The sequence below is a fragment of the Schistocerca cancellata genome, chromosome 8 (genome assembly GCF_023864275.1).
Source record: "Schistocerca cancellata isolate TAMUIC-IGC-003103 chromosome 8, iqSchCanc2.1, whole genome shotgun sequence".
Lineage (NCBI taxonomy): Eukaryota > Metazoa > Arthropoda > Insecta > Orthoptera > Acrididae > Schistocerca > Schistocerca cancellata.
The window spans coordinates 280,819,617-280,843,540 of record NC_064633.1 but is presented as its reverse complement, the minus strand read 5'-3'; the positions used below and the strand labels follow the sequence as shown (position 1 = coordinate 280,843,540).

Genomic DNA, 23,924 nt, shown 5'->3' with positions numbered 1-23,924 from the left:
ATTAACCACTGGTATTGATACAGACCTAAAGGCTTATTAAGAACCAGGATACACTTGGAGTCCTCATCCTGAGGTAACTCGTGATATGCTTCAAAAAGATAAAGTGTGGAGAAGAACTGACTCCTGACTAAGCATGTAAACAGCTCTTCCAGACATGGCAAAGGGTATGTGTCAACCACAGCCTGTGAATTCACAGTGACCTTAAAATCAATGAAAAGTCACAGTTTACTAGAGGGTTTCATCATGATAACAAGGGAAATGGCCCATTCATTAGAGGAAATGGGAATCACAACCCCGAGAGATGCGAGCCAGTCCAACTCCACCCTGACTTGTGCATGGGGCACTATCGGAATCTGCAAAGCACCATCAAATCTAGTACGAGCAAACTGCTTCAAGATAATAAGGGCTTTAAAGTATGTGGTGCACGCAAGGCCCTCTGCAAAAATATCCTGAAATTTGGAGCACAGAGATTTCAATGATTGATAGGGGACGTTGGCAGATACCAACTGTATGGATTCCATGATTGGAAAGCCAAAGGCCTGAAAGGCGTCAAACCCGAAAAGGTTTGCTGAACCAGCACCATGAACAGTAAGAAAGGTAATAGACCGAGTTACTGATCTATACGTAATATCAGCTGTGAATAACCAAACAATGGGAAGTGCTGTTTACTACAGGGTGATTCAAAAAGAATACCACAACTTTAGGAATTTAAAACTCTGCAACGACAAAAGGCAGATCTAAGCACTATCTGTCGGCGAATTAAGGGAGCTATAAAGTTTCATTTAGTTGTACATTTGTTCGCTTGAGGCGCTGTTGACTAGGCGTCAGCGTCAGTTGATGCTAAGATGGCGACCGCTCAACAGAAAGCTTCTTGTGTTATTGAGTACGGCAGAAGTGAATCGACGACAGTTGTTCAGCGTGCATTTCGAACGAAGTATGGTGTTAAACCTCCTGATAGGTGGTGTGTGTTAAACGTTGGTATAAACAGTTTACAGAGAATGGGTGTTTGTGCAAAGGGAAAAGTTCTGGACGGCCGAGAACAAGTGATGAAAATGTAGCACGCATCCAGCAAGAATTTGTTCGCAGCCCAGGAAAATCGACTCGCAGAGCTAGCAGAGAGCTGCAAATTCCACAATCAACTGTATGGAGAGTCCTACGAAAAAGGTTAGTTATGAAACCTTATCGTCTGAAATTGGTTCAAGCACTGTCTGCAGCTGATAAGATTAAAAGAATCGATTTCTGTGATTTTATCCTTGCTCAAATGGAAACAGATGAATCTTTCATTTCAAAGATTGTGTTTAGTGATGAAGCAACTTTCCACACTAACGGGAAAGTCAACCGTCACAATGTCTGTATATGGGGCACTGAGAATCCGCGGGAAACAACTCAGTATGAACGTGACTCGCCTAAGGTGAACGTTTTCTGTGCCATTTCAGCCAGTAAAGTTTTTGGTCCCTTTTCCTTCGAAGGTGCTACTGTAACTGGACTACAGTATCTGGAGATGTTAGAGAATTGGCTGTTCCCTCAGCTCAAACAAGAAGCACAACAATTCATATTTCAGCAGGATGGAGCGCCACCACATTGGCACTTATCTGTCCATAACTACCTGAACGTCAACTACCCGAGGCGATGGATCGGCCGCCAGGCAGCCCGTGACAGAGCACTTCATCACTGGCCTCCAAGAAGCCCTGATCTTACCCCCTGCGATTTTTTCTTATGGGGGTATGTTAAGGATATGGTGTTTCGGCCACCTCTCCCAGCCACCATTGATGATTTGAAACGAGAAATAACAGCAGCTATCCAAACTGTTACGCCTGATATGCTACAGAGAGTGTGGAACGAGTTGGAGTATCGGGTTGATATTGCTCGAGTGTCTGGAGGGGGCCATATTGAACATCTCTGAACTTGTTTTTGAGTGAAAAAAAAACCTTTTTAAATACTCTTTGTAATGATGTATAACAGAAGGTTATATTATGTTTCTTTCATTAAATACACATTTTTAAAGTTGTGGTATTCTTTTTGAATCACCCTGTATATCCCTAATGTGTCTGTTTACTGGCAACAGCAAAGCAGAGCTGAGGTCTGAATATGTTTGAGCATTAAGCAGGGAAACTGCTGTGCTGGCGTCCACCAGCACGTGAAGCTGCCATGAGAAAACCAAAACCTCAATGAAAAGCTTGTTGGACTTTTGATCAGGAACTGGCCTGACAATAACACTTCCTGAATATTCATTTCCATATTCTCTGACACTGCATTCTGCGCCACTGAGTGCAGACTACAACAATGTGGCCTTTTTTCTGACACTTATGACAGATGGCCCAAAAGATGTTGTGAGTAACAAGACGCACACAATGGCAATAAGGAGCAGTGGCTGGAATGCTGTTTATGTGCTGCGCTGAGGCCACCAGATCAGTCAGATTGCACAGCTGCTTAGTCGTCATTCCTGGAGGCAGTGGACGTAGCTGGGCCACCCAGCACCACCGTGATGTCACATCACACTTCCAGCTGCCGACCAGGGGCATCTGAGACCTCATACGACTATATTCTGGACAACACCTTGACGAGGGATGTGCTTTCTAATTGGAGGGGCTATTGCCAGACTTCCTTATCTGGGGCAGAGCGGATTATAACATCACAAACAATGGCAGCCGCATATGCCTCTTTTGACTGGGCATGACAAAATGGCGGTTGCAACTAAGGCCATGAAGAGTCATGGCCCAGGTATGATGAGACTGATGGGACTGTCTCTTGCACTGGTAGAATTCAACCCTAGCAGTCATGACGTGCATCTGACGGCATTAATAGGAAAGCAACAATGTGCATAAATTGTCAAAAGACAATGAAGAAGGCTTCAGCAAAGGAGCCAACACCATGACAAAAACAATGCATGACATACCTCCGCATCCATACTGTCGAAGGCATGGAAATGTTGCTGCAGGTGGTGTTTGTACATTTTCCAATCTTTTGCCACCTTATCAACAGTGGGAATACAGAAGGAAATATAGCCTGAGACAAAGGGAGAGATAACAATGCTGGCACAGCACGTAAAAAGTTCTGTCTGTTGTTGCACCAATGTTTGAAGCAGAACTTTCACAAAACGAAAAATGTCACAGTCAAACTTGAAAAGCAACCACACCACGAAACATGTGAGAAATGACCCTATTTGTTGCCTATGTGTTCTGACTACAAAAACAAACAGATAACAACACAAACAACACTTTATTACTTCGAGAATACTGGTACAGGAAAACGCTTGCCACATAGTGGCTGTGTTACTAGTCTCGGATACATTGGCTGAATGCCGACATATGACAGAGAGGGGTCAGCTGGGCCTGACTCTATAAGCCATCAGCTGGCCAGCATGGTGCACTATGGAGAGGCTGTGTTTGCATCTGAGAGTGGAGGCCTCTTCCAGTGCTAGCATCTTGTGATTTCTGTCATGTGCCTTACATGGATCATGGATGTAGAATCTTACACGGGTCACTACAGAAAGGAGTTTAGGGACGGTGAAACCACGAGTAGGCCATCTGGTGGTTGATACCCACACCTCATCACAGAACATAGACTTAGGAGACCTACTTGCCTGTAATGCAGGTTAGGCAGCAATTTGTGGCAAATCTGGTGCTGGCACAAGTTTTTCAAAGCACACTGTTCAGCGCACACTGTTGAGCATGAGGTTCCACTTCAGATGACCACTTGTAAGTGCCCAAGTTGGCACAACAATATCATCAATCATGATTACAATGGGCATGAGATCATAAAGATTAGACCATGAATCAATGGAAACATATCTTCTGACCAGACAAATCATGTTTATTGCTACATTAGATTGATGGCCATGCCTGTATACATCGTCATTCACGTGAAATATTTGCTTGAAACGTGCACTGCGCTACAGATGTAGGCTGGTGGAGGTAGCATTAAGCAATGGGGTATATTTTCCTGGACTTCCATGAGACTTGTAGCAATCTGGGGCACCATAACAGCTGTGAACTATGAACATTATTGCAGATTTCCTGTAACCCTTCATACTTTACTCTTCCCCACCAGTAATGGCATCCTCCAGCAGAATAACAGTACCTGTCATAAGGCCAGGATCATGCTACTGTTGTTTGAACACTAAATGAACTCACATTGAAGTGTTGGCATGCCAGTTCACCTTATCTGAACCTGATGAATGCTTCTGGGTTGTTATCAGGCACCCCAGCTCTGAGTCTTCAAACCACCAGTCCATGAGGTATGTCATCTGCACAGACACTTGGTACCACATATCTCTGGAAACTTATCAAGGATCCCTGTACAACTGCATTTCTAAGGTGGTACAACATTCTATTAAGCAGATGGTCTCAAGGTTTTGGCTCATCTTTATATGTGACACCTTAAGCAAGGACATGTTCATGTGGGGAGGGAGGGGGGGGGAGGGGAGTTTTTCTGTACAGTCAAGTTTAAGAATTCTGTGGTTTTACTCTACAACACTGCAATCAGAATTTGTCAGTTGAGTCAAGTATTACGCTGAATTCATGAACTACTGAAATTTAAATTCACAGTGTTAATTTGATAAATATCATGCAAATCTGACTTACAATATTACAGAGGTAAAAGATTTCATTAATGAACACTTTGTTTTTAACATGATGTAGGGTTTATAATATATAAGTGTAAGTGAACAACGATAATTACCATATTCGACTAGTTATTCCCAGTGCAACCACAGCAGCCCACCAGTTATGTCCAAGTTCCATGCGAGCTCTAAGATACTTTCCTGCTTCTAAGCACTGGGAAATTATATAGCACCACAACTGCCCAAAGCTTTGAGTTCGTACAAGTAAATACTGAAGCATTTGGCGGGATGGGACATACTGGTCTGGGTCACTTGGGTCTGGGACACACTCACAGAAATTCACAAACGCTGAATGAAGGTTCAATGAGAGATACTTCAACAAGCCCCTGTTCACCTGGGAACAGAATTTAACAGATGAGTTGCTAAAACAAAGTAACAAACAAAGCTGTTATACCCTCTAAAAATGAAATATTATTCAGAGAAGATAGTAAAAAAAAAAAAAAAAGTCTGGTGACACACCTAACATGCACTTCTAACACCCGTGATAAACTAAAAGCAAATCAACATACAAATACTTCTGACGATATTATGAAATGGATAGATTGCTACTAAACATATATTGGAGATGTTGAGTTGCAGACAGGTACAACAGAAAGACTGCCAAGCATGTAATCTTTTGACCAAAAGCCCTTCTTCTGAAATAGTCAACACACACACACACACACACACACACACACACACACACACACACACAGCTCAAGCACACATGACCAGTCTGGCCAGTGGCAGTCAGACAGTGGTGTGCGTGTTTTCTGACTATTTCAGATGAAAAACTTTTGGCCAAAAGCAGTCTTTCCATTGTGCCTGTCTGTGACTCAACATCTCCACTATATAGTGAGTAGCAATTTATCCTTTTCATAATACAAATACTTCTGCTTTGACAGTGACAACAGATGTAAGAAATACAAAAAGTGTTAAAAATTTTACTTTCAAAACCTGTGTAATATTATTTGTGGCTAATTGGTCCTTATGGAAAATGTAATGTGGAGCAATACTACTTAATCCAAACTACTGCATTTCCTATTGCATCATTATCATGTGCTGCGTGAATGATTATCCAGAGCACATCCTTATTAGGAAGCATTGCCTTTCCTAGCCTCAGATTGGCTACAAGTTGAGAACAAGACCTCGAATAGCTTGACACCAGATTGGCAGTATTAGTTTGGACAACGAGATCACTCTGAGCAGGAGTGTGCACTGAAAGAGACATGTACATAGTGTAACAGTGCATTTTTATTCTAACTGGATTGTGTATAAGCATTGCGTTGTGACTGTAAGAAAGTGGAGTGGCACAAATTGCACCATAACAACAAAAATATTGTGACATCCCTGCAAAATATGGGGTCATTCAGCAAACTCAGATAATCCTAGATCCCCATTCCAGCTACAATGCATGTAATAAACAAACCTATGATTATGTGAGAGGGACACAACTACACAAGATGAAAGGTGAGTGGACAGAAATTTTGCAATAGTAGCTGAAGTGTAGACATTAAATAGCAATGCCCACATAAACTGTCAGGCCATTACAAACATTATGTTTTTGGAAGTAATTATGAGTGGAGATGGTGCATCAGCTTCCAATAAAATGGTGATTCCAGGGAATAAGATTATTCAGGAGTCAACTACCAAAGCTATCCTGGATCCCAGGTAAAAGACAACAAAGGATGTTAGTGTGAGATGACAACATGTTGCATTTTAGGAGGAAAAGTAGCTAATCACTGGCAACATTACAAAAATTTTGCATGGTTGAGCATAAATGTGACAATGAAAACATACCAACAATTACTTCACACTGAGGACTGTTATAACATGATGTTTCCATACGTATGACTGAGTCCTAATTGCTGTGTTGCTATTATCAATACTAACCCATACTGTACCTCTAAAACAAGAGCAACATGCTGAAATTCAGATGGACCCGATTAATAACTTTTGAAAGGTAATTGCAGTGTTTATGAAACACAACAACTGCATCTTAGCAACATTTTGATCCTATAATTCTTTCATGTCACTTGCAGGATTTTAGAATCACACAATATCTTTCAAAGAAATATCACGGAATTTCAAATTTAATCTACAGATAATTAATTTTATTCCACTGCTTCATTCTCTCCATAAGTTGATTTTAGGCATTATTCCAAAAAAAAGGCATTATTTTCAAGACTTTAAGTATTATTTTTCATTTTCAATAAATACATTCCACTACTGTGTAAGAAATGTAGTCAGAAACTCAAAATAGATTCACAGTAAAACCTAAAAATACACTCCTGGAAATGGAAAAAAGAACACATTGACACCGGTGTGTCAGACCCACCATACTTGCTCCGGACACTGCGAGAGGGCTGTACAAGCAATGATCACACGCACGGCACAGCGGACACACCAGGAACCGCGGTGTTGGCCGTCGAATGGCGCTAGCTGCGCAGCATTTGTGCACTGCCGCCGTCAGTGTCAGCCAGTTTGCCGTGGCATACGGAGCTCCATCGCAGTCTTTAACACTGGTAGCATGCCGTGACAGCGTGGACGTGAACCGTATGTGCAGTTGACGGACTTTGAGCGAGGGCGTATAGTGGGCATGCGGGAGGCCGGGTGGACGTACCGCCGAATTGCTCAACACGTGGGGCGTGAGGTCTCCACAGTACATCGATGTTGTCGCCAGTGGTCGGCGGAAGGTGCACGTGCCCGTCGACCTGGGACCGGACCGCAGCGACGCACGGATGCACGCCAAGACCGTAGGATCCTACGCAGTGCCGTAGGGGACCGCACCGCCACTTCCCAGCAAATTAGGGACACTGTTGCTCCTGGGGTATCGGCGAGGACCATTCGCAACCGTCTCCATGAAGCTGGGCTACGGTCCCACACACCGTTAGGCCGTCTTCCGCTCACGCCCCAACATCGTGCAGCCCGCCTCCAGTGGTGTCGCGACAGGCGTGAATGGAGGGACGAATGGAGACGTGTCGTCTTCAGCGATGAGAGTCGCTTCTGCCTTGGTGCCAATGATGGTCGTATGCGTGTTTGGTGCCGTGCAGGTGAGCGCCACAATCAGGACTGCATACGACCGAGGCACACAGGGCCAACACCCGACATCATGGTGTGGGGAGCGATCTCCTACACTGGCCGTACACCACTGGTGATCGTCGAGGGGACACTGAATAGTGCACGGTACATCCAAACCGTCATCGAACCCATCGTTCTACCATTCCTAGACCGGCAAGGGAACTTGCTGTTCCAACAGGACAATGCACGTCCGCATGTATCCCATGCCACCCAACGTGCTCTAGAAGGTGTAAGTCAACTACCCTGGCCAGCAAGATCTCCGGATCTGTCCCCCATTGAGCATGTTTGGGACTGGATGAAGCGTCGTCTCACGCGGTCTGCACGTCCAGCACGAACGCTGGTCCAACTGAGGCGCCAGGTGGAAATGGCATGGCAAGCCGTTCCACAGGACTACATCCAGCATCTCTACGATCGTCTCCATGGGAGAATAGCAGCCTGCATTGCTGCGAAAGGTGGATATACACTGTACTAGTGCCGACATTGTGCATGCTCTGTTGCCTGTGTCTATGTGCCTGTGGTTCTGTCAGTGTGATCATGTGATGTATCTGACCCCAGGAATGTGTCAATAAAGTTTCCCCTTCCTGGGACAATGAATTCACGGTGTTCTTATTTCAATTTCCAGGAGTGTATTATGATGAACTGGGTGGAGTACAGACTTTGTGGTTTCACATGTGAGTTCTTTTGAAGAACCTAGGGTTTTCAGAAGTCTGTGTGAACAATGACTATACACCAATACACCTATCATGAATGATTTTGCAGGAGAGATGAATGTATGGCTGACATGTATGGTAGAAAATCAGCAAAAGTTTACAGCACACAATCATACTGAAAGCAATGCAGGTTGTCACTGAGGTACTGCCCTTACTGGATGGTATAATAAGCCCATATGCTGAGAACTCTGTTCACTGGGAAAGCCTATAGACTGCCAATAGTAGCCTCTGAAATCAGTGAGGTTACATAAATGGGGCAGTAAATTACAAAAATAGCATCATGATGGGGAGAGCAGTGGTTTTTTAGGTTGGTATCTTTAAAGTAGCATGATGCTGGAAGTCAAGAGAGGGATACGCTCTGGGATGTAGCCTGACTGTGATGAGGGGTTGTGTCAGAAGTGAGTGAGAAGAGCAAGGTGGTCGGGTGGGGAAGGGTGTGATGGAGGGAAGGAAGGGAAATGACTGGGAAGGAGACAGAACAGGGGAGTGGTATAGCGATGTGGCATCGCTGAGCCCACCCTGACACAAACAGGGAGGTTGATGTTGCACACAATGAAGTGGACCGAGCGGGGTGGTGCAGTGGTTAGACACTGGACTCGCATTCGGAAGGACGACGGTTCAATCCCGCGTCCGGCCATCCTGCTTTAGGTTTTCCATGATTTCCCTAAATCACTACAGGCAAATGCCGGGATGGTTCCTCTGAAAGGGCACGGCCGACTTCCTTCCCAACCCTTCGCTAATTCGATGAGACCAATGACCACGCTGTCTGGTCTCCTTCCCCAAAACCAACCAACCCACCAACCAACCAACCAACCAACCAACCAACCAATGAAGTGGAAAGAAAGAGTATAGGGAAGGAGATGGAGCATAGAACAGCAGAAGAGGGAGACCACACAGAGAAAAGCGTGAGTGCAGATTAATGGTAAAGTGAGAGGTGAGGCACGCAACAGGGATTAGGAGTAAGTTTGGGCAACCCACCCATGAGATCAATGTATGTACATTAATGCCAGTTCCCATCTACGTAATTCACAAAAGCTACAGACCTATCCTATTCCGTACTGCCTCTCCTGCCCAGCCGTCAGCCTCCTTTCCCTTCACCCCACCCTGCCTCCTTTCTTTTCACTCAACACAACACTTTGTCCAGGTCAAATGGTAGCACCAAGATAATCCAGTCAGTGAGGACAATGTAGTCGTGCATTAGCGTGTGTGTGTGTGTGTGTGTGTGTGTGTGTGTGTGTGTGTGTGGTGTGTGTGTGAAGAAAATCTTTTTACAAAACACTCAGAATTTTTTACAGTCTTGTTTAAGTGACTATTGAACATTATACACCTCACCTATATGTTGAGCAATTACCATTGTTTGTTTCATTATTTCAGTATACAGTAAATTCCAAGTAACTCCCATTACTGTGGAAAGAATCCCCAGGCTGTGGATAAGCCATATGTCCACAACATCCTTTCTTCCAGGAGTGCTAGCCCCACAAGCATGTAGCAGAACTCCTGCAAAATTTGGAAGGTTAAAGATGAGGTAATGGCAGAAGTGAAACTGTGTGGGCAGATCATGAGTCACAATCGGATAGCTCAGTTGGCAAAGCACTTGCATGTGAAAGAAAAAGAAACCAGTTTTGAGTCCCAGTCTGCTACACAGTTGTAATGAGCCAGGATGTTTAATTTCCATATTAATCAATATAAATAGATTAGTGCAACATAGTTGCCTGCAGTGGCAACTTCTGCCTTTTAATGTACAGTATATTTACTAATTTATTATGTCGAAGATAAAGGTGGCCTCCACGTCAATAAAGCATACATTCACAGTCACACAAAAACATAATTTTATTTAAAAACACTACTTTTAAAAACCAAAACATATGTTGAAAATCCCCCCCCCCCCCCCCCCCCCAAGAACCATGGACCTTGCCGTTGGTGGGGAGGCTTGCATGCCTCAGCAATACAGATAGCTGTACCGTAGGTGCAACCACAACGGAGGGGTATCTGTTGAGAGGCCTGACAAACGTGTGGTTCCTGAAGAGGGGCAGCAGCCTTTTCAGTAGTTGCAGGGGCAACAGTCTGGATGACTGACTGATCTGGCCTTGTAACACTAACCAAAACAGCCTTGCTGTGCTGGTACTGCGAACGGCTGAAAGCAAGGGGAAACTACAGCCGTAATTTTTCCCGAGGGCATGCAGCTTTACTGTATGGTTAAATAATGATGGCGTCCTCTTGGGTAAAATATTCCGGAGGTAAAACAGTCCCCCATTTGGATCTCCAGGCGGGGACTACTCAAGAGGATGTCATTATCAGAAGAAAGAAAACTGGTGTTCCACGGATTGGAGTGTGGAATGTCAGATCCCTTAATCGGGCAGGTAGGTTAGAAAATTTAAAAAGGGAAATGGATAGGTTGAAGTTAGATATAGTGGGAATTAGTGAAGTTCGGTGGCAGGAGGAACAAGACTTCTGGTCAGGTGACTACAGGTTTATAAACACAAAATCAAATAGGGGTAATGCAGGAGTAGGTTTAATAATGAATAGGAAAATAGGAATGCGGGTAAGCTACTACAAACAGCATAGGGAACACATTATTGTGGCCAAGATAGATATGAAGCCCACGCCTACCACAGTAGTACAAGTTTATATGCCGACTAGCTCTGCAGATGATGAAGAAATTTAGGAAATGTATGATGAAATCAAAGAAATTATTCAGATAGCGAAGGGAGATGAAAATTTAATAGTCATGGGTGACTGGAATTCATCAGTAGGAAAAAGGAGAGAAGGAAACGTAGTAGGTGAATATAGATTGGGGCTAAGAAATGAAAGAGGAAGCCGTCTGGTAGAATTTTGCACAGAGCACAACTTAATCATAGCTAACACTTGATTCAAGAATCATAAAAGAAGATTGTATAAATGGAAGAAGCCTGGAGATACTGACAGGTTTCAGATAGATTATATAATGGTAAGACAGAGATTTAGGAACCAGGTTTTAAATTGTAAGACATTTCCAGGAGCAGATGTGGACTCTGACCACAATCTATTGGTTATGAACTGTGGATTAAAACTGAAGAAACTACAAAAATGTGGGAATTTAAGGAGATGGGACCTGGATAAACCAGAGGTTGTACAGAGTTTCAGGGAGAGCATAAGGGAACAATTGACAAGGAGGGAGGAAAGAAATACAGTAGAAGAAGAATGGGTAGCTTTGAGGGATGAAGTAGTGAAGGCAGCAGAGGATCAAGTAGGTAAAAAGACGAGGGCTAGTAGAAATCCATGGGTAACAGAAGAGATACTGAATTTAACTGATGAAAGGAGGAAATATAAAAATGCAGTAAATGAAGCAGGCAAAAACGAATACAAATGTCTCAAAAATGAGATCAACAGGAAGTGCAAAATGGCTATGCAGGGATGGCTAGAGGACAAATGTAAGGATGTAGAGGCTTATCTCACTAGGGGTAAGATAGATACTGCCTACAGGAAAATTAAAGAGACCTTTGGAGAAAAGAGAGCCACTTTTATGAATATCAACAAGAGCTCAGATGGAAACCCAGTTCTAAGCAAAGAAGGGAAAGCAGAAAGGTGGAAGGAGTATATAGAGGGTCTATACAAGGGCGATGTACTTGAGGACAATATTATGGAAATGGAAGAGGATGTAGAGGAAGATGAAATGGGAGATATGATACTGCGTGATGAGTTTGACAGAGCACTGAAAGACCTAAGTCGAAACAAGGCCCCGGGAGTAGACAACATTCCATTAGAACTACTGACAGCCTTGGGAGAGCCAGTCGTGACAAAACTCTACCATCTGGTGAGCAAGATGTATGAGACAGGCGAAATACCCTCAGACTTCAAGAAGAATATAATTCCAATCCTAAAGAAAGCAGGTGTTGACAAATGTGAAAATTACCGAACTATCAGTTTAATAAGTCACGGCTGCAAAATACTAATGCGAATTCTTTACAGACGAATGGAAAAACTAGTAGAAGCCGACCTCGGGGAAGATCAGTCTGGATTCCGTAGAAATGTTGGAACACGTGAGGCAATACTGACCCTACGACTTATCTTAGAAGCTAGATTAAGGAAAGGCAAACCTAAGTTTCTAGCATTTGTAGACTTAGAGAAAGCTTTTGACAATGTTGACTGGAATACTCTCTTTCAAATTATGAAGGTGGCAGGGGTAAAATACAGGGAGCAAAAAGCTATTTACAATTTGTACAGAAACCAGATGGCAGTTATAAGAGTCGAGGGACATGAAAGGGAAGCAGTGGTTGGGAAGGGAGTGAGACAGGGTTGTAGCCTGTCCCCGATGTTATTCAATCTGTATATTGAGCAAGCAGTGAAGGAAACAAAAGAAAAATTCGGAGTATGTATTAAAATCCATGGAGAAGAAATAAAAATGTTGAAGTTCGCCGATGACATTGTAGTTCTGTCAGGTACAGCAAAGGACTTGGAAGAGCAGTTGAACGGAATGGACAGTGTCTTGAAAGGAGGGTATAAGATGAACATCAACAAAAGCAAAACGAGGATAATGGAATGTAGTCGAATTAAGTCGGGTGATGCTGAGGGAATTAGATTAGGAAATGAGACACTTAAAGTAGTAAAGGAGTTTTGCTATTTGGGGAGCAAAATAACTGATGATGGTCAAAGTAGAGAAGATATAAAATGTCGACTGGCAATGGCAAGGAAAGCATTTCTGAAGAAGAGAAATTTGTTAACATCGAGTATAGATTTAAGTGTCAGGAAGTCGTATTTGAAAGTATTTGTATGGAGTGTAGCCATATATGGAAGTGAAACATGGACGATAAATAGTTTGGACAAGAAGAGAATAGAAGCTTTCGAAATGTGGTGCTAAAGAAGAATGCTTAAGATTAGATGGGTAGATCACATAACTAATGAGGAAGTACTGAATAGGATTGGGGAGAAGAGAAGTTTGTGGCACAACTTGACTAGAAGAATGGATCGGTTGGTAGGACATGTTCTGAGGCATCAAGGGATCACCAATTTAGTATTGGAGGGCAGCGTGGAGGGTAAAAATCGTAGAGGGAGACCAAGAGATGAATACACTAAGCAGATTCAGAAGGATGTAGGTTGCAGTAGGTACTGGGAGATGAAGAAGCTTGCACAGGATAGAGTAGCATGGAGGGCTGCGTCAAACCAGTCTCTGAACTGAAGACCACAACAACAACAACATGTTGAAAATTGCTCTGAAGTATTTTCTGGTGAACTGCACCCACATTTTCTGGTGTGTGAGCACATTTTGAAATGTTTTATGACTTGTTCATAATAGATCCTGTCTGATGCCGTTTTTGGACTAAGTGTTGCAGCGCACTCTTCGCTAGCACTTCAGCACCACTGAACTTCTCAGCAAACAAGTGACCACACCATTTCCACGACTTTGTTGTCACGTAAATTTCCGCAGTGAACACCAACTTCTCCACTGTGAGTACTATCGTCTCCTTTGCACTGCTCCACTCACATTGATGCAGCCCACGCCGTGGTCTGAACCAGTGCAGATCACGTGGCAGGTGCAAACGTGGTGTATGTGCCACAGGGTGTGGTTATAAGCATACATTCACATCCAATCATATCCACTCGTCCAGGCCACTTTTGTTTGCCCCACCCACTATAATTGTAGATTCAGATTAATGTAAAACCCAATCAGATAAACCATCATGATGCAGTCATATTTTCATCAAGGAAATGTATGATATTTGTACACCAATCCATACATTCCACATTCTCATCTCTCTGTCCAAGGACAATATAGTTTAGCCAATCCATCACAGGAAGACACTGTTAGCAGCCTCCAGAGATAGCAGATCATATGAGCATATTGGTATCTTGTCTCAGGTCACCAGCAGCATTTCACATGGATAAACCATGAGGCATACTTTCATAGATAATACAGTGTTAACAGAGTGGGTTACTCTTCTCTCAATCTTGTTGCTGTATACTCACCTTGTATACTGAATGAACAATCTATGCTTTCCTGGATCTGATTACTGTCAGTTGTTATGTGGAACTGCTGTTGTACAGCTGGTGACATTTACAAGCAGTGAACACAAACGTTAGAGGCTTCAGTTCAGCCTGATACAATGGTCAACTTCATTGTACCTGGGGCTTTGTTGTACAAAAAAATAAGTTAATTAAAAAAAGCTCGTGTCATGTCTGACATCAATGGGATGAAGAGGATTGAATACAGGTGTTTGCTGTCAGCGCCACAGAAGATGTGATGAAAACTCAGGGAATAATTATGTAGTATTCTTTGATGTGTTAGTGTCTGTAGTGATTGTAAAAAAGACTAATGAACAATTGAATATAATTTTCTATGCACATTCATGTATTGGACTAGCTTGAGACTAGAGACATTTTTTTTCCACGTCTTATCTCTGCATGAGGCAGGACGCATTTGATGTCCATAAATTATTGGATTGTTACTATGATGAACAATATGCACTTGTGTTTTATCGAGTCTGACATTTAAAGACACCAGTTGGCTTGTCAGAGTTAACTTACTTATGTGAATAAGAGTAAATGTTGCTTTGTGTTGAGAGATGAAAATATACCAAGAATGAACTGAAAGTGTTCCAGGAATACACAAATTATTTCAAGACTAGAGAAGGAGCTTAATAAATTCCTGTAATCCACTATAGTCTTCGGAAAAGAAGCTTTTGGAAGATCAACATAGCTGATTACCCAGAGAAGAGATGGGCTGCACACAATACATAAGTCAAATGCGAGAAACGTGTGGGTCTTGCACCTCAGTACCACACTGTCTCGTGTCATCCGAGAAACGTTAGAATGTGGTGACCATGACAGGACCCGAAGATAAAACGGGAATTTAAAGACAGAAACAAAAATAAGATATTAGGCTTTACCATAGCAACTAGACCTAACAAGATATGAGAACTGTTTCCAGTAACTGTATTGAGTCCAATAAACCAATGAGAGAAAGTTGCGAGTGCAATGCAGTAAAAGATGTGAGAAAGTAATAGTGGAGAAAACTGGAGAGAAGACCTCAACTTTTCAACTAAGAAGATTGGATGTAGAGAGTAAGTAGTCTTCACACACATACATCGCGCCAGCGCTGGCACAGTTACCAGCCACCGATGCCGACTGCACCAGTTGCTGCTCACCGCTGCTGACTCCACAACCGCTTGCCAACGACGATGCTGAAACCAATATTTGATGCTGCCGGTGCCAGTGCTGTCCACCAGCGCTGATTACACATTCACTCACCAACACAGCTAGAACTCTATGCCGGGTGAGTGAAAACCAATAATTATTTGGTAAAAGCTGAGGGAACGGTTGAATGATAAACTGTTATCATAGTTATTGTACTCAGTGGTGAATTTTCTTTTAGATGATTACTAGGTCTAAGATCAATAAAATTATGGATCAAGAACAGCAACAAGCTTCAGGACCAGACATGGCCATGATAGTGAGTAGGGACATGCCAGACTGGACTGAAGTGGCAAATTTAATCAAAGGACTAAGTCTAAAGTTAGACTCAGTAAATACTCAGTTAAATGCTAGATTAGATGACCAAAGTGCTAAGTTGGATGACTAGAAGGCTGATTCAGCCACTCTAAGTGAAAAATTAGATGCTCAAAGTGAAACCTTGAACAGTCAAGCAGCAAATATAGTTTTATTAAAGACTGAATTTGACTCTTTAAATAATAAGGTAGAAAATCTGAAGTTAGATTTAAAGAGTGAACTCACTAGTTCTTTGAATACTCACATTAATCAACTATTTACTGAATTTAACAAGAGACAGGATGAGCAACTTCAAGATTTAACTAAAAAATTAGAATTTGACCTTGAAGATGAATGTAACAATGTAGAAACAGAACTTGTCGGAAAATTAGGATCATTTCGAAGTGTATGCAATGTTACATTCAATGTTGCAAATCAGAGGTTGCACACCCTGAAGGAGAGTTTTGAAAAACAGGATAAGCTAATTCCTTTTGTCCAGTCACAAATTGTAGGTGTCAACACTCGAGTTGATACCGTGGAAAGGGATTTTAAAGAGAAACTAGTGACATCAGATACCTTAAATATAAGCAGTCTGGAGGAACAAGTAGAAGAGATGATAGACATAAAATTGGCCGAGAGGGTAACCCCTAACAATGTTTCTTCATATTTAGCTTTGGAACTTAATCATACAAAGAAAGGCATAGATAGTTTATGGCAAAGAATTCAAACTTAGCCAGGTTAAGGTAGACAAAAAAGTGACTTCTTCTAACGTGGTGTTAACCAGTGAGGCAATAACTGACCTACAATGGGGAGCAAATTCTGGACTATCCAGGCAATTTCCGAAATTTAAGCCAGACAGGGATGTACACCCAACTCATTTTCTGAAACAGTTTAACCAAGACTTGCTGAAAAACTGGGAAGACTCAAAAAAGATAGAACTTATGGTAGGGTACTTTTTAGGAGATGCTTCAGAATGGGGCACTGTGAACATTGAGAATTTTTTGTCTCGGGCCAACTTCCAGAAAAAGTTTAAGGAGAAGTATTGGTTAGCGAGTGCCCAAGAAAAATTACTATCTGATTTGTGGGACACAAAGTATTATAACAGTATTTGGGGAACAATGATAAGGCATTTGGACTGGCATTTGACATGGGCAAAGTACTTAGATAAACCCATGGAGGAAGATGGGTTAGTCAGGATCTTAATAAGGCGATTACCTATCTACACTAGAAAATATGTATTATGTAGTAAATGGAAGACCGTAGAAGAATTGTTATCCTTTGTAGACACACTTGATGCCTTAAACAAAGACCGGAATGAGAACGTACGTCAAAGTGAAAGTCAGAATTACCGAAGAAGTAACAATAGCAGCAATAGTAATTTTAAGAGACATGAGGCTAATCTAATTAGAGTAAACCAGTGTAGTTGGAATAGTGGTAACGAAAATCATCAAAAGAAACACCCACCTTCGAATATAGGCCCAGTAACGTTCCAGGAATTTGTACCTAGTAGCAATAGAGTACAAAGTGAAAATTTAATATCCTGATTTGGTAACCAGCTGGTGTCAGGTGGATGAAGAGGATTGAATGACACTTTGTTAATGTTTGTAGCATAATTTGTCATGGATTCCACAATTATCAAGTTTATGAAAGAACACAAAAATACGCACAGTAACACATTACTATGCTGCGAAAAGAAATGCAACAATATATGCTGACATAAACATGGCAGTTTTAAACCTCAGCTGAATATCATCCATTAGCAGTGCCTTTGTGTAAAGATGTTGAGGGTTGGTATTTATCTATGACGTTTTCAACTTCATTGTTAGACAAGACATGTAACATTCAAATGTGCAATGTTTTTTTCTTTTTATCATGGCCTTAATAACATAACCCCTTGTCAAGTACTTTGCTATTTTACCTATAGCATTCATAAGAAAATCCATGTACCAGAAGCCACATTAGAATCCCAACTGCATTGAAAATGAAACAGTCATTTCTATAGATCTAAGAGGGTCTCAATAATAACAGCAGGCAATGCCTACACGGGGAATGACTATTGAAACTAAGTTTTTAAAACTGCCACATGTCACACTTTGCATTTCTTATTTATCGGTTTCACTCTTCAAATGAACGAGAGCATCATCAGCATATACACTGTAAAAGATACAAATAGAGATAATACAGAAACCCCACTCTGATGATACATAAATTATATATTGTTTCTAGTATGGTAACTTACATTTAAAGGTGGCTGACAGCATTAAAGATTGCATTTAAAGTTGGCTGACAGCTCTAAAGATTAAACTGGTTGTGCTACAGTATAAATACTGTAGCACAACCAGTTTAATCTACCAGTTTAACCTACTTTTAAAATACAGTAGTAAATGATGACATTGACAGTGCCAAAGGTGAACTTGACTGTATAACAAAACTTGTAACATCAATGGTATAGTGTATCCAGCAATAATTTACGACAACAGAAAACAAATTTACATTTTAATCACCCCTTTCATGGGCATGTGTATAGACATCTCAGATTTTTACACATCTGCTTATCTTTCAAAAAACATGAGTACATTTGTAAAAATTAAAATATCTTTAAAATACTCTATTAAAAATTTACATTTAAAGAAGTCTTTACAAACATGCATTCAAAACTATAGTTTTTAAAAATATTTCTGTTAGGATAATACAGCAGGTATTATATTTTGGTTCCTTACCTACAGCACTTCATCAAAGAACTGAAAGAGCCCATTTGTGGATTTTTCTTTTTTCCTGTAAAAATTTCCAATTCTTCCAAAATATTGCCTATATTTGTGGCACGGATAATTGTCATACTATGTAGAATCTCACCTAATGTATGTTTAGTTGTTCTCAAACATTCACCCAATGCTGTACAATTCAAAATTAAATTGCAATGTTCCTTATAATGTATTTTAAACACTTTTGCAGTTTGGCTAATGCACGTGCTCTGACTAGTTTGGCAGTTCATTTTATATAATCCGAATTACTGTGTCTGGCCTTATATGCAGTCTCTTTGTATATTAATGCATCTCTAATGGAGTTGTCAGTTTGAAATGCTACTTTAACTTTCTGTCTTAGGAAACATTTCGCTGCACAGTCTCCTATTGGATTTTTGTATGTAAATGCAGTATACCTTGTTTTCCTATTGGCTTGCATCTACTAATGTTTTTCTTTCGTTTAATATTTTTCTTTATAGCATGGTACAATTTCACTATATCACGTTCTTGGTAGTTGTTCCTTAATGCTATCTTTTTGATTGTCTGTAATTCTGTAGCTCTGTGTCCATCTGTGAGTGTTAACTGTAACAATCTATGTGAAGCTATGCTTTTCTGTGCTGAACTGTATGATTTGAATTACACTCCTGGAAAATGAAAAACAAACACCATGAATTTGTTGCCATGGCAGGGTGAAATTTCATTGACACATTCTTGAGGATGTATACAACACATAATCACACAGGCAGAGCCATACACACATGAATACAGTCAACAGAGCATGCACAATGTCAGCGGTAGTATTGTGTATACCTCCTTTTGCAGCAATGCGTGCTGTAATTCTCCCACGGAGATGATCACAGAGGTGCTGAATGTGGTCTTGTGGAATGGTCTACCATGCAATTTCCACCTGGTGCCTCTGTAGGGCCAGAGTTCATGCCGAATGTGCAAACCGCATAAGATGACATTTTACTCGGTTCCCAACTTTCTCAATGAGGGACAGATCTGGGGACTGTGCTGGCCAGGGTAGTTGACGTACAGCTTCAAGAGCATGTTGGGTGGCATGGGATACATATGAACATCTACTGTGCTGCTGGAAAAGCACATCACCTTGTCGTTACACCAAAAGTAGTATGATGGGTTGGATGATGGTTTGAATGTACCGTGCACTGTTCAATGTTCCCTCAACAATCACCAGAGGAGTACGACCAGCGAAGGATATTGCTCCCCACACCATGATGCTGAGTGCTGGCCCTTTGTGCCTGTCACATACACTCCTGATTTTGGCTCTCACCACCATGATGCCACACACACATGTGCAATCATCACACCATGGCAAAAGCAACTCTCATCACTGAAAACGACATGTCTCCATTTGTCCTTCCATAAACGCCTATCGCGTCACCAATGGAGATTGGCTGAGTGATGTTGCAGTGCGAGCAGAAGATGTGGGGCTATAGCCCTGCTTCATGGAGATTGTTGGAAATGGTTCTTGCTGATAGCCCTGGAGCAACGGTGTCCATAAGTTGTTGCTGAAGTGACAATGCAGTCCAGTATGGCACTTCATAGGAGGCAACAGTCTTGGCGTGCATCTGTACATCACTGCTGTCCCAACCCCCATCAACAGACATGTGTACCTTCTGCTGACCACTGGTGACAACATCAGTGCACCGTGGAGACCTCATGCCCCATGTGTTGTGCAATTCTGTGAAATGTCCACCCAGCCACCCGAGGCCTACTATATGCGCTCGATCAAATCCCATCGATTGCACAGACTGTTCACTTACACACTGTCGCAGTATGCGAACAGTATTTCAGACACAGATGGAGCTCCATATGCCACAGCAAACTGGCTACCATTGGCTCTGACAGTGACCAACCGCTCTGCAGCTAGCAGCATTCCATGGCCAATAATGCGGTTCCTGATGTGTCTGCAATGCAGCATGTTTGATCATCACATGCTCTGCCCTCTCGTAGTGTCCAGTGCATATACGGCAGGTCGTATTCACTTGCGTCAATGTGTTCGGTTTTCATTTTCCAGGAGCATATTTCCAATAATTGTACATTAATATGTAGGCTTCCTGTAAACTTTAAAAATATGTTTTCCATTCAGTTTACTAACTGATAAATCAAGAAAATTGATGCTACTATCAGTTTAATGTTCAACTGTGAACTTAATTTTTGTGTGCATGTGATTGAGTTAGTAATATTCCTGGAGGTGAAAATTGCATCTTCTGGAATATTCATATTTACTATATCATTAGGTTCTTGGATGATATTTTTAATGCTGAAAGATTTGTCAAATTTGTACATACTTTTAAGTTTTTTTATCAAGTATGTAATTTGGTTTACTATTGGGAACTTATTCGTTATTATTCATAACTCTAATTGAGTTGTTAGTTCTACGTATTTCAATTTGAGCTCTTGCAATAGGAAGCCTTGGATTCATGAAATTTAATTTTTTTTTTTAATGGGTTAAACAAAAATAAAGAGACATCAATTTTTATTTTTAGTTCGCTTTTGGAACTTATCGAGTGGGTCTTTACTAATTTTGTTTATGCCATTCTGTTCAAAATACTGTAATGGTTTGTCAATGTAATCTTTTTCATATAATTGTATTGTATTGTATGTTAACCAGAGGCCTAGAAATGACGGAGAGGTTCTGGCCCAGCCACAGCGGTCCACAACCCCACATCGACTACTGCAGTCCACTTCACCCCTCTGCCGCCCGACACCGAACCACTCTTTCAGTGTTATTGTGCGGTTCAGCCCCCAGTGGACCCCCCCCCCCTCCCCCCTCAGGGAACGTCTCACACCAGACGAGTGTAGCCTCTATGTTTGCGTGGTAGATTAATGGTGGTGTACGCGAACATGGAGAACTTGTTTGCACAGCAATTGCTGACATAGTATAGCTGAGGCGGAATAAGAGGAACCAGCCTGTATTTGCTGAGGCAGATGGAAAACCGCCTAAAAACCATCCACAGACTGGCCGGCTCACCGGACCTTGACGCAAGTCCGCCGGGCAGATTAGTGCCGAGGACCAGGCACTCCTTCCCAATCCGGTAAGCCGTGTGTCAGACCACACGGCTAACCAGGCAGGCTTCATATAATAGTACTGCTATATTACCCTCATCAGATTTTATCCCCAGCTCCTGAATCTAGCAATTTTTAATTTTAAGTTTTTACTGTGGTAAGTTGTGGTATATTGGAAGTATTTGCATTTAGTGCATTACGCAGGGCTTTTCTCTTTTTAAAGGTAATTTAATTTCTTCAGTTTTGTATAATCTGGCACAAAAACAAGTTACTTTTACCTCAAAAATTATTTCTTTAATGTCTTTCTTCAATAAATTGTGCTCCAAGTTATGCTGAAGTCCTTTCTCTAATAAATTTGTGTCATTCTTGTTTAGCCATTTATTGTTAAACTGATATGCATATAGCCTAAAAGAATTTAATTTGTGTTTCTGGGTCAGTAGTTATGACACACTGTAGCGCGTTGCGACAAGTTATAAAACTTCTTACAGCGAATAGCACTACATTTATGTGCAGCATTTTCAATCTACTTAACACTCAATTTTCCACTGCGCTGCACTGTGTTGGGGGTTAGCAAACTTTCTAATTGAAAATATATGACATACAGAAACACATTAAGTTGTTGTTTGACTCTGATTTCTGCTTTTATCCAACTCATCCCTGATTTACGTGTGATGCATTCTACGGTGTGAGATGCATTCTGAATTATAACTCTTGCATCTCTTGGAATGACGCAACGTTGTAAGCATTCTCGATTAACTTTAATTTTCATATTAATCTACATTAGTTTTAATTTCATCCTTAGGGGCCTGTGTACAGTTACCCAAGAACAATTAACAAGAATGTGATATAATAAAATTGTACCATACTATACAGAAAAATATGAATCGAAAGAAAAACAATAGTACAGGCAAGCCAGTAGAAAAGAAAAGATATATTACATTCACGTCCAAAGGTTCAATAAGAGACCATATAGCGAGATGTTTCGCAAGACAGAAAGTTAATGTAGTATTTCGAACTAGACATGCACTAATACACAAAGAGTATGTACCCAAGGACAAATACAGTAATTCAGGATTATATAAAATGAAATGCCAAAATAGCCAGAGCACATACATTGGCCAAACTGGAAGAGTGTCTAAAGTACATTACAATGTACACTGCAATCTAAATTAGAATCATACAGCATTGGGTGAATATTTGAGAACAACTAAACATTGATTAGGTGATATTCAAAACAGTATGAAAATTATCCACACTGTAAATATAGGTCTGTTTTGGAAGAACTGGAAATTTTGTAGGAAAGAAGAAAAATCCACAAAACAGGTTTAATTTACATGGGTTCTTCCAGTTATTTCATGAAGTGCTATAGGTAAGCAACCAAAATACACTCCTGGAAATTGAAATAAGAACACCGTGAATTCATTGTCCCAGGAAGGGGAAACTTTATTGACACATTCCTGGGGTCAGATACATCACATGATCACACTGACAGAACCACAGGCACATAGACACAGGCAACAGAGCATGCACAATGTCGGCACTAGTACAGTGTATATCCACCTTTCGCAGCAATGCAGGCTGCTATTCTCCCATGGAGACGATCGTAGAGATGCTGGATGTAGTCCTGTGGAGCGGCTTGCCATGCCATTTCCACCTGGCGCCTCAGTTGGACCAGCGTTCGTGCTGGACGTGCAGACCGCGTGAGACGACGCTTCATCCAGTCCCAAACATGCTCAATGGGGGACAGATCCGGAGATCTTGCTGGCCAGGGTAGTTGACTTACACCTTCTAGAGCACGTTGGGTGGCACGGGATACATGCGGACGTGCATTGTCCTGTTGGAACAGCAAGTTCCCTTGCCGGTCTAGGAATGGTAGAACGATGGGTTCGATGACGGTTTGGATGTACCGTGCACTATTCAGTGTCCCCTCGATGATCACCAGTGGTGTACGGCCAGTGTAGGAGATCGCTCCCCACACCATGATGCCGGGTGTTGGCCCTGTGTGCCTCGGTCGTATGCAGTCCTGATTGTGGCGCTCACCTGCACGGCGCCAAACACGCATACGACCATCATTGGCACCAAGGCAGAAGCGACTCTCATCGCTGAAGACGACACGTCTCCATTCGTCCCTCCATTCACGCCTGTCGCGACACCACTGGAGGCGGGCTGCACGATGTTGGGGCGTGAGCGGAAGACGGCCTAACGGTGTGCGGGACCGTAGCCCAGCTTCATGGAGACGGTTGCGAATGGTCTTCGCCGATACCCCAGGAGCAACAGTGTCCCTAATTTGCTGGGAAGTGG

General features: G+C 41.9%; 1 protein-coding gene across 1 annotated transcript in view; it reads right to left on the bottom strand.

The window, feature by feature from the left end:
* The window catches only part of LOC126095734 (uncharacterized), a 99,368-nt gene that overhangs the window by 57,414 nt on the left and 18,030 nt on the right, over positions 1 to 23,924 (bottom strand). The window contains exon 3 of the mRNA XM_049910502.1: positions 4,681 to 4,955. Within this exon, the coding sequence (XP_049766459.1) occupies positions 4,681 to 4,955 (275 nt within the window). The remainder of the gene's footprint in view (positions 1 to 4,680; positions 4,956 to 23,924) is intronic.